Below are 17366 nucleotides of genomic sequence, written 5' to 3'. Positions count from 1 at the left end.
TAAGGAAGGTTTAAGAATGCCTCTTTTAAGAAAGAATCCTGCCTTTTTAACCTCTGACAGTATCCAAAGGAGTGCAGCTGTACCTGTGCTGCCAATATGAAGGCATGGAATGTTTCACCCATGAAAGACCAAAAAAAGATTTGGTTCCCTCTTACCCTCCTTCAATATAAGGTGCTTTGTGAGCCACTATGGATCTACCAATTAAACCAGGGAAAGAAATCTTACCTGAAAAAGTCAAATATCTGCAGTGAAGGGGGATATTTACAGCAACTCCATTGTTTAATGGAGCCACAGTAGAGATGAGTGCTCTTCTGTTGTTCGCATACACAGTAAAACTGAAGGTACTGTGTCAAATGACTACTACGTACAGAACTTGCTGAACATGAAGCATTTATTTATGTGAGCAATACATGAACAAGTGGCAAAGTTATACACTAAATCTACATAGAAATATATTGCCCCCCAGCACACCAGTCAACTGAGTCAGGGCAGGAACTCGCAGTCCAAATGTTGATTAACAGCTCCGTGTACCATTGTGCACTTAAACTGAACTTGCTTCCTCCAACCTTCCTGAAATCTTGATTAAAGGCCCTGATTTTTAAGTATGCAAACAGTCTAAAATTGGTACCAGTGTTTCATTCATTACCTGCCCACAGTTCAGGCTACTAAATAGCTTTCAATCTGCAACTTAAACTTGTTTTTTTCTCTCACATTAACGAATTAAAGTGCATAGCAGCAGCCGTGCCTAGGTGCTCAGTGGGAAGAGCTCACCAGCATCTAGGTTTTCCATTTTCTTAAGAAAAATAGTTATCTGTGAAGACTTGGAGCACTCCATCACCCGTACATCAGCTGATGTAGACTATGTGTGAAACACTTCTGGTGCAGACATGTATCAGATTAGTTCTAACCTAGAAATTAAAGAAGTTTCTTATGCATGTGGGGGGGCTATGATTCATATGACTGTTTACATATACAGAAAATAAATTTAACTCTGTTGTCATTAGGGACTCAGGCCCATCTGGAAGTCTGTAGAACTCAATCCAACTTCTTCTGAAGCTTGAAATGCAGTCATACTGCTAGACAAATACCAGGGCTATTATTTTCTTTTTAGCAAAAAAGTAGATTAGTAACTGTACAGTAGGTAAAAAGCAGTCTTTGAAAAAAATACAGAAATTACACAAAAGGCTGTAGTAAAGTGCCTGGCAAGAATATAAAGAACAAGAGAATCAGTGTAAGTGGACAAACAACAGTGCTTCCTCACTCCCCTTACCTATTCACAAATCCTCCTGCATGCATTGTAACAGCATCAACGCTCACTGACAGTATGTCAAAAACTTACCACTTTCACTTCACTATAGAAAGTATTAAGAGAGCTAAAAGCCAAGAATACAGTCATATCAAAAATTATACTTTGAAGCATGATTAGCTCACTTTTGTCCATACTCTTTACTGTGAGAACTGCCAGGAACCCTCAAAAGCCTGCTGACAGTGCTGTTCGTGGAGGCACAGCTCATACCCATTCTGAGAGGTTGTGTGGCTACAGCCCTTTGGCTCAGATCTGCTGAACATTTGCCTCTGAGCAACCATCATTACCCCTCCTCTTCTTGTAATCAGCACGTTTCCCATGCCTTCATCAGTTTGGTGGCAAAGGGACAACCTCTGACTACATCAAAGCTACAGATTATTTAGGGCTGTTGTGCTTTCTAAACATGACTTCTGAGACATGGAGAAGCCAGGCATTTCTCAATCCCTTATCCCTGTCCTTTCTCTACACCGATCCCCAGGCTTACTGAGAACTCTCAGAACCTGGACATGGTCAGGGACACTGATGTCTGTATTAGAGAGACCCGTTCCCATTGTGTTTTGCTGGGAAAGAAATCTCTACAACGTAAAAATATGGAGCAAGTTACACTGAAGCTGAATTTCAACTTTTTACTCAATATTTTCAAGTGCATGCTCCATGGCAAGCCACCTTGTGAGTAACTGCGTAAAAAACAAGACTATACAGCTAGAGAACTTGAAGTGTTAAAAAATATATTTTCCCCTCTCCCCCTTATCCTTTGACAAATTACCCTTTAAACAAACACAAATACAAGGTAAGCTGACAGAACAACATTGAATAAATAGCTGTGAAAAACTTTTGGTTGCTAGATGTCTGCAGGTATCATGTAAACTGTATGCTACCTTCATGCTAGTTAAATAAAAAGGTGTTCTATATCAAGGGATCCATACTCTGGCACTTCTGGCAAGAAACGTTTTCAGGCTGGTAAAATTTTGAGATGAAAGAAAAAAAAGAAGAGAGGTAAAATAAATACATTTTTTTCCTCACTAGAAAAGAAAAGCCACATTTGTGCTCCAACAGCTATCACTTAGGTTGTAAACGCAGGAAAAGCAAATTCTGAAGCTACCTGCCTGTAGAAGAATGAGTAAGATTTTTGCTTTCAGAACCCTGTCACTTAGTCCTGCTGCCAGTTTTCTAAAGAAACAACTGGCATCTTGCACTGTGAACCAACTTGCCAAGCGATGCAGGTTTGATAGCAGAAGTTCTTTTCTGCTTCAATTGAACTGAGCTCAAGTCTGAGAGATGGAATTTCACCTTTTTTTTCCTCCCCGGACTAGTCTTTTTATCCAACCACCTAGAAAGCATAATTAAGTTCCTCCTGAAGTTGTTTTCAGAATAACAATTTGCATTTAAATGTAAACACTGATACTCTAAATGTAGTGTATACAAAAGGCACAAGACAATTAGATTTATGTTGCTGAAACTTCCTTGACTTTGAAAGTGGATAATGCATCTTTAGTTATCTGGCAGGTCAACTCTGATCCTAAGAAAGCTGCTAGCTCCTAACTTAATTCCAGGGGGGTTTCCTACATGCAGCAGCTTGGCTTTTTGGTATTGCAATCAAATGTCCATTGTCCTGTAAATGCAAATATTGTAAGTTATAACGGCAAGTCTCCTTGATTCTACATACATATTAAGTTATGCAGTAAGAAAGGCAGTGTCCTACAGAACAAGTGAAAAAACAAATGAGACAGCTACTGATTAAGAAGAAGCGAGGATTTCAACACAGCGGCCCTCAGGAACACAGGTTGGTAAAAAGCCTTTTGGATCAAAGTTAAGTAAGTGCCAATATTATTTGTTTTGCAAAGGAAAACAACTAACAACTAGTTGATATCCCAAAGGATAACAACTCCAGATGGGACAATAAAATTCCCAATTCATAGCACTGTCCTGTGCAGCTCTCATCAAAATCCCCAGCTGGCCAGCTTCATTTATGTATGAGGCATCTGAACGCAGGCTTTTTATTGCTCCACTTTTTAACCACCCGCCCCCGCAACTTTTCAAACTATTGGTTTAAAACAGAGCTTTTGCAATAATGTTTTCCAAAAATACCCAGATGCTTCATCTCGGTCTCCTTATGTTCAAAAACTGCTTATCAAACACTCAAGAAAATAGAGTCCACCAGTCGCTAAATTATTTGTAAACGACACTGGCTGTTCTCCCAATTTGTGAAGCCAGCAATGCAATGATTTGATTTTAGGGTCAACTACTTAAAGCAATTTGAATTAACGGGTGAGTTGGCAAAACCAAGGCAAGAACATGGACTGTTAAAACCCAGTAATTTTGAAGTTGAAACGTTCTTTATATGGTTCAGAAGTAGTATGTTTAGTTTCATGTTTCAAGCAGTAACATGGAGACAGGTAGACATCTGTCAGTTTGTTTTCTGAGCACATCCACACAGCAGACAGGAGCAGCTGGCCACAGGGCTGATATTTGGAAGAATGTATCTTCTTTCCAACGACAGCATTTTCTTGAACTGGAACAGAATATTAATCACGAAATACATTATTAGAATTGCAGAACAACTAAAAATTAAGTTATCGCAACAGGTCTCACCAACTCAAAGCGGAAAGTGAACAACAGCTGACCAACTCCCACTCTGAAGAGGATCACAGTAAGACTGTTCAGTTACACTACTAATTAACTTCACAATGACATCGATTGAAAACTGACCACATGGCAAGCAGGCTACCAGTTTATGAAATTAAGTGACCTATTTTTAGAGTACCTCCAGGCACCAGTATCACTGAAAAAGCAATTCTCTATTACATTAGTGCAAAACACATCTGGCACTCTCAGTATTTAGTCATCTGATTAACTATAAAGCATTACAGGACACAGGATATTGAACATAACTTTAGCAGGGACAGAAGTACAAATTACTAACACACTGGCAGGGGCTACAGGCTGTATTTTTCATGTCAAAACTAAATTAGCTGGTTTTGTTGTGGTTTCAGCATCTTTTTTTAACTAAAGTATCCTATTCACTCCCTAGGAACAAATATAAATCAAATACTGACAATAAAGGAAGGAAATTAAATGCAAAGTACTTCAAAAATTAATACAAAATTTTTTTTATATATGGGCTCTTATTCCAGCAACTCAATATCAGCAACACACACACTCTTTAAAAAGCTGCACTTCAAAATGGATGCTCACAAAAAGAAGAAACAAAACTCCCTAAACAAGCAAACAAACCCCCCAAAACCCAGGAGGTGGGGTAATCAGACTGAAAATATAAATCTAATTGTTACTTTCTCAGACTGGAGTAAAAGAAAAAAAACAAAACAAGAACCAAGCCAAAAAAAAAGTGCGAGATGTTTGTCAAGCTGGACAGCTTGAAGAAAACCACCTTCAGCATCTTGAGCAACAAGACCACGTTTCACATTCAGACTAATCTGAATGACAAAGTTCCAATAAAGTCTACACATTGTTCAAAGATTAAAGTTTAAAAGTTATTACTTAAGTAAATAAAGCACTAGAACTTTTGAAAGTACAACTCCAACCCGACAAAACCAGTTGCCATTATTGATATTTCTGTAACATAATCCAAAAATGTGTTTCATTAAAGCCTGTCTCCAATTCTTTACTCTTGAGTAGTGATTACACATAAGACATTAAACTAACTGAAGTTGAACAACGTCTTCTTTTCCAGCAGCTGTTGTTTTGTTGTTTCAACTGCTGGATAAACAGGGCAGAAGAACGTCATTTTACATTTTGAATGAAGGGTTAGAAATGAGACTTTTAGAGTCTATTAAGGAAGAAATCTACATAGAGCAGAGTCAAAATAGCAGACAACTGCTGAGTTTCATTTGCTCATCTCTAACTGTTCATCTGACACCCACATTTTCAACACTTTAAAACTTCACACCATCATCAAGTTTTCAGATGTACCTATATCTGGAACCATCTGTGTCTTCATTCACCACCTAACACAAAACCAGAATGTAATGGTCAAGAATTCTGTGGTTTCTCTTATGAACCCAACTGAACTTCTGGGACCTTTTTGCTACAAGCTACAGGCCACCTGTCGTATCTGCACACCTACCACTTTCATAATGTGCATTGACAGTGCAATGCCATGCCTGATGGATCTAGTAACAATCACCACAATTCTCTGATGGCTTTCTATGCCTTACTCTTGAGTGACAGAGAGCTGTCTGACCACCATGAAACCATGTCCAGAAGTCAAGTCACATACAAATTAAGGACATCCACTTAAGACACTTTCTCGGAATGACTAAAAGGGTGCTTCCAATTGCAGAGATCATAGAATCATAGAATAGTTTGGGTTGGAAGCAACCTTAAAGATCATCTAGTTCCAAACCCCCTGCCATGGGCAGGGACATCCCACTGGATCAGGCTACCCAAGGCCCCATCCAACCTGGCCTTGAACATCTCCAGGAATGGGGCAGCCACAGCTTCCCTGGGCAACCTCTGCCAGTGCCTCACCGCCCTCATGGTGAAGAAATTCTTCCTTATATCAAGCCTAAATCTGCCCCTCTCCAGTTTATACCCATTCCCCCTTGTCCTATCATCACAAGCCTTTACGAATAGTCCCTCTCCAGCTTTCCTGCAGCCCCTTTCAGGTACTGGAAGTTCGCTGTAAGATCTCCTCAGAGCCTTCTCTTCTCCAGCCTGAACAAGCGCAACTCTCTCAGCCTGTCCTCATATGGGAGGTGCTCCAGCCCTTCGATCATCTTTGTAGCCCTCCTCTGGACCCATTCCAACAGCTCCATGTCCTTCATACGCTGAAGATTCCAGAACCGCACACAGTACTCCAGATGAGGTCTCACAAGACAGGAATAAAAGGGCAGAATCACATCCCTCGACCTGCTGGCCACGCTTCTTTTGATGCAGCCCAGGATACGGTTGGCCTTCTGGGCTGTGAGCACACAAATGACTCCTCCAATGTTGTTAGAAAATGATAAATCATTTATTATGATCCAATTCTTAGGGATGGAGTAATTTTTTTTTATCCAGCGTTAAATATCAAATAGTTTGGTTTCTCTAAGCTTTAGTGGGGTTAGAAATCTTCAAAATACTAAAATGAATATGATGATGAATTGTGTTCACTTCCCCCAACCCAATTATGAAGGTCTCCTCCCCTTACGTACCTAACAGGATTTACTAAATGTTTCTCATAAGTCTACACGTATGTTGCAAGATGTCAATAGGAGAAATACTAAAAAAACCTCTCAGCTATTTTTGACAATAGGTGACTAAATGCCGAGTGCATCATATGGACACCTTTTGTCTTAACTAGGCAGAACTTTTCAAGTTATTTAACAGGATGCTCAGTACGTGGCATAGAAGAACAAGCTCCTAATAGTTCTACATATTAGAATAAATCTATCTTTCTCTAATTATCTAATGGACCTTTACTTGCTTTAGTAGACCAAGCTATGGCCTTTGTGTTCACTGTTTAGGATTAACTTCATTTTCAAACTCAACTTTACAAAGATCTGCTGGACAGCTCAAAAAGTCACAACTTCATTATCTTTCTAGAGAAAGGGAATAATAATAATATTTTGGAATACTACCAAAAGAAATTCGTATAAAGGTTAAAAAATATTTTGCAAACATGACATATCAAGAAATCAGAGGTTTAGTTTAAAACTATGAATGCACGTGCTACTACTAAAACACACTAAAGAAATTAAAACAGATAGGAATTGCTTTAGTAGTTTTCTTTCGTGCATTCTTCAAGTACTAAAGAATCATGGAATAGCATACAAAGTACACAGAACATTAACATACCTTTCCTTATATATTCAGATATTTCTTTTAAGGGCAACTAGGTTTCATTTTCCATGGTTAACGCGGGATTGGTCATACCTTTAAAAACAAAAGGTGGTATTTCCACAAGAAAAGGTCTCATGTCTCTTTCAGCAAATATTACAGTATTAATTATCAATTCTCTTAACATCATTCCACTATTAGCAAGTCTATTCCTGTCCTATGCCCATTACATGGCTTTTTCACTGGTTACAGCAAGGTGTCAGATTCAGAAATAAGCAATTTGTTCTCAAAACAAATCATAAGGCTCAGCCTAAAAGATAATTAGCACATACTAGTGTTAGTGTTCTCAGTATCTCTTGGTCAGGTTTAATTGGGATGGGCACAGCAGCTCCATAAATGGAACTGCCTATAAACATGCGTTTAAAATAAGCTTCATGAATTTTGGTTCATAAACACAAAACCGAAGTGACCTTGGTTATTTTTACACTATGTCCTCCCAAACTAGTTTGTTACAAAACAAATCATCACAGGATAAATCAACTCCTTACCAACTTTGCCTTTTTCAGGCTTTCCACTAGTTTCTGACCAAGTCGGTGTGTCTGTAAGAAGGTGGCTCTGCGAATCACGCAATGGCTTTGCAGGAAACAGGTGGTTCTCACTGTAATGCCAATAAAAACACTGTAGTAAACCACAGTAAATTTTCAGTATCTCATCACACTTTACTCCCAGTTTGTCGTGCACAGTATTTTCCCTGCCTTACCTTGCTTCTTTTCTGGTGAATCACTACACTGTTTTCATTACACACATTATACTGTAGTTGTCAGAGATGCAAGCACAATCTAAAAATCAACTCCCTAGCACAGAACAGGGAAATGTTCTGATTTTTGACAGATATCATACATTAATACATGTAGTTCAGTTCCAAATGCACTCTATCCACATTGACTCCCACTACAACAAACCTGACACGATAAATAGTGGAGAGAACATCTCCAAGAAATCTCGCCTAATTTAAGATATGGATCTCTGAGGTGAGATTTAAAACATCAATAAACAGGTAGCTGAAACGTAATGTACCTTTATGAATATAAGATTATCAATACGATTCTGTTATAATTTCTTAGTCACATATTCAAGTCTACTATACTTATCACACACTTCATTACATAAATGTTGCTGAAGAGTTACAATATGAAATACTAAGCTATAATATTTATTTAGTTTAAGGAACATGGGCATACTTTTCACACTTTAAAAATGTCGTGGCCATGAAGGGCAAGGATTAAGAAAATGTCCCTATTATCAACATAAATAAAGTGGATGCATTTAATACACAGCTTCTTGTGCTTCAGTACTCAATGATAAGTTGAGTAAATAATAGCAGTAAAATCAATATCTGGGACCCCTTATGTGAAGCATCTTTTCACCAAATACAAAGAAGCAGGCTTCCCCAAAAGCTTTGCAAGGTAAACCATCTGTATCACAGGCAGACCAACTGTCTTACATGTATGCCAAAGAGAATGTTACAGATACTGTGGAAAACTCAGGTCCTGGGATGCCACCAAACTCAGAAAAGCTTATTTCCATAAATTTAATTTTAAGTCTGAGGATTGGCTGAATTAAAACTTAGATGTTTAAAATTTGACTTGTATTTATTAATAGGATACGCTTCATTTGCTTACCACTTCTAAGGACCTTATACATGCTTGTATTTCTATGTGCACAGGAAAAAACAGAATATCAACTATTAGAAATGAGTAACAAATAAGTAGATTACCTTTTGGATGTTGAATTAAGACCAACAGGTGTGGAAGCTTGCTCAGGATCCTGATTAACAAGGCAAGTTGGGAAGGAGCAACCATCCCCTAGACTGAAAAATTCAGAATTAGTGACGTACATACAAAAAAACCTTTGAAAAACTGTTTTTTTCTGAAGTGAATATTACTGTATCTGATTTCAAAAAACTAACACCCACCCAAAACCCATGTGATCTGCTTATTCGTTTTAACAAATGAAGCATTAAAAACTGGGCATACCTTGAAAACACAGGCAGCAACCAGTATTTCTTCTCATCACCGAACACTTGTCTTAGGTTTTTGCTGAAGCCCAAACTAAAGCCATTCTTGTCTGTTCTATGACGAAATATGGGAGCTCTGAATACCTCTTAAAAGAAAAAAAGTTATTAGATTTCTTCACAGGAACAGCACGTGTAAATTTCACAACGGTATTTAGGCAACTGCACCGATGATGCCATCATCCAAGAAGAAAGGCTGTACTGCCCAAATGACTGAGAAAACTAATCCGTTCATGAAAGCCAGTCAGTGTTACACAGCCACTGTGCTTGCAGAGGAAGTGTGAAACTCTCCTCCAGCCTCCTCGCTAATCGAGGCAAGGAAGAGTGAGGAATTCACTTTTATGAAGGAGTGATATATCATATGAAGACTTCAGCATGTGACTATACCACAGGGTATGTTCAAGAAAGGAAAACCTGAGCAAACTAGTGAAAGAGTAATGGAAAAGAAGAAAAGTTTAACCCACTTTAGGAGTAAGACTAGCTTTTCAAACCCTACGGTATGAAAATGTGTGTTTTCACAGCTGCATAAAGAAAGCACTTCACTTGTAGACTCAGATTATTCCTCATGAACATCCAACCTAAATTCGTGGAGAACAGAGCTATGTATAGCATTAAGTATTGCAAAATGCCTGAAGCAAAAAGCTCATTCACTTTCCCCCAAATGACTGATAGCCATTTAATTCCCTTAATTGGCTATATATAGTCGGCCCGGCAGCACAGCTGACACAAACCATGCTGGAATCATGCAGAGACCACCCTTCTGCAGTAAATCCTTAGTTACAAACTGCTGGAAATGACCTTCGACTTGTAGTGTGCATTCATTACAAGGTGTTTTAGAGAAGGAAAATAGCAGTAACCTTTTAGACGGCTGTGTTAGGCTATGAAGACAGCTCCCAGTGGCTTCATTACCAAACAATTACATGTTCAGGGTTTCACCTATCAAGCAATCTCCCAAAGTAAAATGTGAAGAAGAGACAAAATGATCTTTTTCACTGGGTCAAGCGTAAAGAAAACATAAGTGTATTACCTGCATGTAATTCAGATTGTTTTAAAAACATGGAATATTGAAGTATACTGCATTATGGTTACCTTTGAACAATTTTTTTCGCACTAAAAGTGATATAACAGTTTATAAACAGAACACTTATTTATGTTCATTTAAGCATCATTAATAAAATTTTCTCCACTTAAACTAGATTGACTAATTTTTTTTCTCAATACTGATTTCTAAAGAAATAATTTTTCAGAAAACTGAAGAAATCCAAAATCTCTTAAAGTAAAAGAGATTTACTTCTTATCTTGAAGTAAAAAGCTTTTCTATTAATGTATATTCAAACTTTTTCATTAATGAGCAACATATTGGTAAATCTGAAAAGAGCTGGGAAAAACAGATCAATTCATTGCCTTACTCTAATTCAGCTTATGTCCACGGAAAAGCATTTTGAGATTTAGAAATTTTAATGAATATATTGAAAATTAATATTATTACAGCCAAGGATACAGCACAGAACAGGCACTCAAATCTTCTTTCATTTATTTTTTTAAGATTTGTAACCAGACAAGCATGCACCCAAGTGGTGGTAAATCCTGGTTTAACACTGATATTCGATTCAGTTACAAATACAATGCCATACCAGAGGCACAGGCCATCTTCTTTGAGGTTTTTAAAATTAACTAGTAACACAGAGTTCTTTCTATGCATCTATGATTATATGGTAGACAGGACTCACAACTGTGAAATCACCCTTCAGATCTCTGTATTTGTTTACTACTAAATATAGCAGCATTGCCTTAAAGCCTGTTCTTCTGTACCAGATCATTCTCTGACACTGACTCTTTGTGCTCATTCACCTTGATCAAAACTAACACCAGTAGGGCCACAGTCAGACTGCTTTCAGATTTTTTTTGTCCTCTCCTTGCCTCCAGTGCAGGCAAAATCTTGGAATTAATAACTATGCCTTTCAGAGCTTTGAAACAAAAGGGTACTTGAACTGAACAAAGGAACTTTGGTTCTACAGAGGGCACAGGTGGGAACGAAGCGCTGGAGCCACTGCCCTGAGTGACGCCTCACATCAAAAGACTCTGAGCTAGGGGCTGGGATTGCCAAACAGTTATCACTTGTGCAAGCACGCATTAGTGTGTCTAGCATTTATTGCAAAGTTACCTCCTTTTTTTTTTTTTTTAATGTACTCAGTTTCTATTAACAAGCTGTGGATTGGAGGGAGAGGGAGGAAGAGGATAAGCTCATTAACTGCTTGGCCTCTTGGGGTCACAATTTCCAGGGAGCAGCAAAACTGGGAGTCAGTACTGGACACTGCCAGATTCAGACACTTCTTACCAGGATCCAGGGACCCTGTATAGGACTGCCCACTTTCTCCAGTACTCCCATACATATCGTATTGACATATTACTCCACTCTGAGCTGCTGAAGACAGCTACTGCTTTGCTGATTCACGGGGTGGAAGGGAGTGAGATGGAGGTCTGGTGGCCCTTCCACACCAGCAGCCACATCAAAACCCACGTGAGCAGCAAAGATAAGTGGGGAGCTGTTATGCCTCCGCCACCCCTTTGCCTATTAGGATGACCAGACTGGCCCATGGTCACCCTCCTGCATATCACAGCAAATATGCACATACAGCAGTTACACTAACATGACACCATAGAACAAAGAATCAGAAGTGATCCTGAAAGCAGAAGCATTCATAAGACTTATGAATTCAAGCCAATATACATTATACTTAGACGACTTATAGATATAGCAACTATAAGCTTTGTGTGTTAAGAGGTGGCTTGATACGCGGCCCTGGAGGCTTTTTTCAGATCCTTACAGGTCGGTGGGGGTTGCACCGGCAGGGGGCGGGAGGGGCAAAGCAAACTGCCATGTCTCGAGCCGAAGAAGTTAAGGAGCTGGGCCAACTTACACCCTGGATGTTATCACTCTACACCACTTGTGAATGGACTAAGAAAGGATGAGAGGGGCAGACTGTAACTGAGCTTTCTGTCAGCTGGCCTGAGATCCACCATGACATGAATATCACTTCATGGATTTAATCCCTACAACCACCAGAGCATCTGCAAGAAATTCACCTGCAGCAGCTTTGTGGGAACATTTATAAAGACATTGTCACTGGACTCTGGACATATCATATAGTCCCTCACAAAACTGTATAGGATATTAATATTGGTCTAGACTTATGCTTATATCTTTGACTTAGAATTTTAACCTTATAGGTAATAAACTAACCATTCAAGTGCAGTTCTGCGTCTGTGTGTGACATGTATACATTATTTATTTTTGCTGTCAAACGCAGAAACTTTAAATACACTTACCTAATGTAGACTTATTCTTGCTGACAAGCCAACAGTGATACCCAAAGAGAGAAGACAGACTGACAGAAAACATAGCTGCAGCAAAGAATAAAAACATGATGTGGAACTTGGCTTGAGTATCAGGAAGGCCATTCTAAAAATGATACAAAAAAAATGCCATTAGAATTGGGGAAATAGCTGTTTCATTTGATTATTAATAATCCCCTACTCAGACAAATCAAATCCAGTGCAGACACAAATGTACCACGCACCAGGCGTCTAAATAAATGAATTATACACCTTTTATGTACAAATAATGGTGCGCTTAGGTTGTTCACAGCATCTAAATTAAAGAAACAGGTCCTTTCTTGAGAAAGTATAAATACTGACAACAAGAACCTGTATTTTGGATCTGAACACTGAAGTGCCTTTTAGAGAAATTTATCTTCACAAAAATTGTTTAATTAGCCTTTTCAGAATAATTATATCATGGCAGAAACATTGCAAATATAAGATCCTAAGCTGTGAATGCCAATAATCATAATTAAAATACTAGAAAATGTCTCTGAAGCCTTTTCATAGCATAGCATTAAAAGAAGTTAAGAAAATTTATATATAAGTTCTCTTGTGAACTATTTTCTAAATAATTAATAATTGCACACTTGTTCTATGCAGCTCTAAAATAATGTAGTTTATGACATTTCACTTATTCCTGTGATAAACAGAAGAAGATAGAGAGCTGTGATTATTAGATAAACTTTTGTACCTCGTGTTAGGAGATAGCAGACTACAACGTAAAGCCTTGAATCTTAAGACTTCTTGCACAGTGGTTAACTTCATACACTTAAAAGACAGTATATTAGTATACTTACTGTCCAAAACTTAATAAAATACTGTAAATCTGTTGCAGCAATGAAAAGGCAATACAGTAGAGAGTAAGCCAAGAAGAGAAGAAAAAACTTGTAATTGGAGAATCCCACACAATTGTTCACCCTGGTAAAAAAAGAAGTAAAAATAAAAATGGAATGCAAAAAAAGTTATAGTCTTTGCTTTCATCTAATTTAGAAATAAACTAGTTTAGACTAAAAAGTTAATATCAGTATGTAAACTCAAGTTTTGCTTCCGTATCAGTGATAACAAGACAGCAAATAAAAAGGATTAGGAACATTTAAATACATATCCAAATGTTAAAGTAAATCTCATTTTAACATTTTTACTTACGGGATTCAACTTTACCTCTTTCCCATTTTTTAAGAATTTACACATAATGAGGAACTAGTATACACTATGATCAGAGAGACAGGATGAGGGGACATGTGGTACCACAGCAGCTTCCTATTAGAGGCAATTCACTATGAATTTTAGAGCTCCATTAAACATGTGATGATGTTACATCCACCAAACGAAAAATATTGGAGTGCTGCCCATGGACAGTTTATTGGTAAACAGCTTCCTTTTTAATTTATTTGGTTGCATTAAGAATCTAACGAAAGTAGTCACTGCACTGCTAGCTTTGACATAACTCCACTGAGTTAAAAGAAAAAAATTCCTTATACCTTCTTTCACCAATCTACATTAAAGAAAGATCAGAAAGATCAGCTAAGTAAGACAAGCCTAAATCCATGAAAGTATTTATATGCTGAAAAATAACTCAAAAAATAAGACAGCGTGGCAAATCTCAACTTCAGCTTCTTCTTGAAGTACAGGACAAGTTACTGCAACTATTCTCTCCTTCGGGAAGACACTGATGGTAATGGCAGGATACACAGTGAACAGAATAGGGTAAAATCTTAAAATACCACATAATCTTTCACTGTACACTGCTGTTATCCATCCTCAGGGTAGATAGGGGATTTGTTTGTTTTGTTATTGGATTTGTTTTTACAAAATATGCCACCCTGGTTAAACATCAAATTTAGCATTGCCACTGAAACATGCAGCAATAGCTAAGCATCCATATCAACTACAATTACGAAGGACCCGCAAGAGATTGTTCTACTTAAAAAAAAACCCCACCAAACAATCCCAGCGCCCCCCTCCCCAACATGGAATATATGTTTCTAAGCTCATCATGATTCTTATTGGAAAGTAAATTTACAGCTCTCCACAACGAAGCGTCTCCTTAATAAATATGTCAAAGTGAGCAATTCCATGACAAATTTGAAGCAATGCAGCTGCAAGGTTCCTATGATAACCCTACTTTACTTCCATGGTGTTCCTTTTAGGAAAGTTTTTACTTTATGACACTGTTTAGTGAGAAAAGAAATAAAGTAAAATGTTATTCACCATACATGAAATTTCTTGAATCAAAGAGAGATATCTTTCTCATTGTTCTTTTGCACCACTGCATATGATACACACATTACAAAAACTTCCATAAATTATCGCACTTCCCATAGTTTTAACAAAGCCCCAGACTGACGAGTTCTTACTGGAAGAGAAGAGTTCATCAAAAGACTAAACGTAAAATAAACACCAAGGTTTTGTAATTATGCTATTTGAACATGCAGTATCAAATGATAAGACACAAGAATGGTGGTTAGATTTAAAGTCTTACAGTTTGAGAAGTAGTAAGACTGATATACATACAGAGAACTTGCTAAGTAATGGTGTGCTACTGCAGAGAAACATTCATATAAAAGAATATTCCAAGTTAAAATCTGGATTACAGATAGCATTTAAAACAATTAATTTTGAAGTATGAAAAGCAGAAATTTCCTTTCTATCTCAAGAGTTAGTTTACTGAAAGTGCTAGGCAAAAAATAAAACTTAAGAAGTGCTGAAGGAGAGACGCAGCTCAGCTAACAAAACGCATCACAGAATCAAGGAGATGCTAAATTCTTTTCAAATTACTCAAAATACAAAAGAAATGTTTCAAATGGCTCCTAAGATGTTGCATTTAATATGCCTTGTTAATATTAGAGTTGTACATTTCCATGTTTGATACCTCAAGCCATCACATTACTGCCTGAGGCACTATCTATAGTATCAGTAGCAAGAGCAGTAGCATAGAAATCGCTAATGCTTTTATTTCTGCATCACTTTGCTTTTAGTTCTGCATCACTTAAATCTTTTGGAGTCATTAGAGGGCAATTAGAATTAAATATTTCCATCTGTCACAGCATTAGTGCAGGAGTGACAACTAAAATAAAGCCTCCCAAAAAGCAGAAAAGAGCTGACCTGGGGCTAGCATATGACTACCACCTTACTGCTCCTGCCTTCCAAATGCTTTATCTTACTTTCCCTAGGTTATTTTTACCTGTTCTCTCTCCAGAAATCCTTCTCATAGCAGATTACTACATTAGTAATTCCCATTACTGTTTCCCTGCTCTCCCTTAAGCAACACACAAGTTCCTTCCCACTTCTTTCCTACCGAACTTTCTTCCACCAAAAAATCCCAGCACTAAAAGCAAAGCAGGACCTAACGACGTCTTCAGGGGAGCTAAGCTTGACCCATTATGCTGATTTGCATCCTTAGTTTTGTTGGCAAAATAGCCATGTGATATTTCCCAAAGGCCCCTTGAACACAGGCCTTTAGAGGAACTTTAAAGTTTCATCAGCCTCTGTGCAACAATTCAAAACTTTCTTGTCACTTCCACATACTTAATTTTTCAGGGTGAGCAAGGAACTGTGGCCATCCACTCAACTCAGGAAAGATAAAACAAGATAATACCTCTTTTTCTGGTGTATTTCCATTACTTGGAATACAAAAGGAACATCGCTCCATCAAGAAGCGTGACATGTCACAAATACCTTCTCTATTTCTATTTTTCCTTTTTGAATTTTTACTTATTAGATTAAAAACAATGAGCAATCTAAATACTCTATCAAACTGGGCATGGTTATGTTGTTTGGATATGAAGGGTCTCTGAACAGGTAAAATAAGCAAATGCTAATGGAAGGATGATGGAGTTTATATTTCTAGAAGTCTATACCCCAGTTAAATACCACTTCACTGCCCCTTTACATAACACTGAAGTGCTAAGTTTATCAATTATTTGACACAATGGGGTTTTATTCTGTAATTGAAGTTTACATGAAGGACATGTCCATGTACTATCCTAAGGCTGGACAACTAAAAGAATTCGAAACAGAGCATAATAGTGAGACTCGTTGGTAATATTCTGACAGAAATTGCCTGACAGCTGTTTTTCTTGCAGCTTTCTACATGACAGGTATAAGAACACTTATAAAAGGAAATCACCTTTTTTCTTAGAAGAAACTTATTCTGCATTCAATCATTTACCTGTTTGTGCTTTGTTTGGTTTTGTTTATTTTATTTTAAGACGCACACTACTAACATTAAGCATTATCAAGTTTCACATGCTGATATCCCTACAGCAAAAAAAAAAGGAAGTAACTCTTATTTCAATTGCATCTACCATGCAGCTGCAAAATTGAGGGGAGATTCTTAAATCACACTACAACATGTCAGAGGCTGTAGTCAGGACCAAGACAAACAGGTGGAGCCCAGCACCCCTTCCTCCTCCAAGACAGAGTCTCCTCTGCCAGAAATTTGATTTAAGAAGGTCAAACCAGCTGCTTAGAACCATTCAGTTTGCCCAATGGAGGAGATTCTTTTCTGATTGGTTTCACGTGGTATAGAACTGTCATCTACCACTCTATCCCTCTTAACTTGGACCTTACTAAACGATTATCTTTATTTCCACAAGATACCTGTGAAACCGACATAAAACTATATACATATCCTACCTGGTTTCAAAGGCTGCTGAAAAAAATACAGGAAAACCACTTTGCAGGCTAACATGGCAGCAAAAGGAGGGAGAGTGGAGAGGAGAGTGGAGGGGGAAAAAAAAAAAGAGGAAGAAAACAAAGAACCCATAAAACTAAAAGACCTCATTTGCCGTTTTCAGCAAGCCCACTCGAGCTGCCCTAGGA

The 17366-nt window shown here is 37.8% G+C and overlaps 1 protein-coding gene across 1 annotated transcript in view; it reads right to left on the bottom strand.

Moving 5' to 3' along the window:
* Positions 1 to 17366, bottom strand: part of ZDHHC2 (zinc finger DHHC-type palmitoyltransferase 2) — a 36643-nt gene continuing 19277 nt past the window's right edge. Inside the window, exons 7-13 of the mRNA XM_009569838.2 lie at positions 13340 to 13460; positions 12489 to 12621; positions 9121 to 9247; positions 8862 to 8954; positions 7633 to 7742; positions 7103 to 7180; positions 1 to 3818 (exon numbers count right to left, since the gene is read on the bottom strand). Coding sequence (XP_009568133.2) covers positions 7140 to 7180; positions 7633 to 7742; positions 8862 to 8954; positions 9121 to 9247; positions 12489 to 12621; positions 13340 to 13460 — 625 coding nt within the window. The 3' untranslated portion in view covers positions 1 to 3818; positions 7103 to 7139. The remainder of the gene's footprint in view (positions 3819 to 7102; positions 7181 to 7632; positions 7743 to 8861; positions 8955 to 9120; positions 9248 to 12488; positions 12622 to 13339; positions 13461 to 17366) is intronic.

Source organism: Cuculus canorus, chromosome 4 (assembly GCF_017976375.1).
Source record: "Cuculus canorus isolate bCucCan1 chromosome 4, bCucCan1.pri, whole genome shotgun sequence".
NCBI lineage: Eukaryota > Metazoa > Chordata > Aves > Cuculiformes > Cuculidae > Cuculus > Cuculus canorus.
Note: the sequence above shows the minus strand (reverse complement) of the source record. Positions and strands in the feature narration are given on the sequence as shown.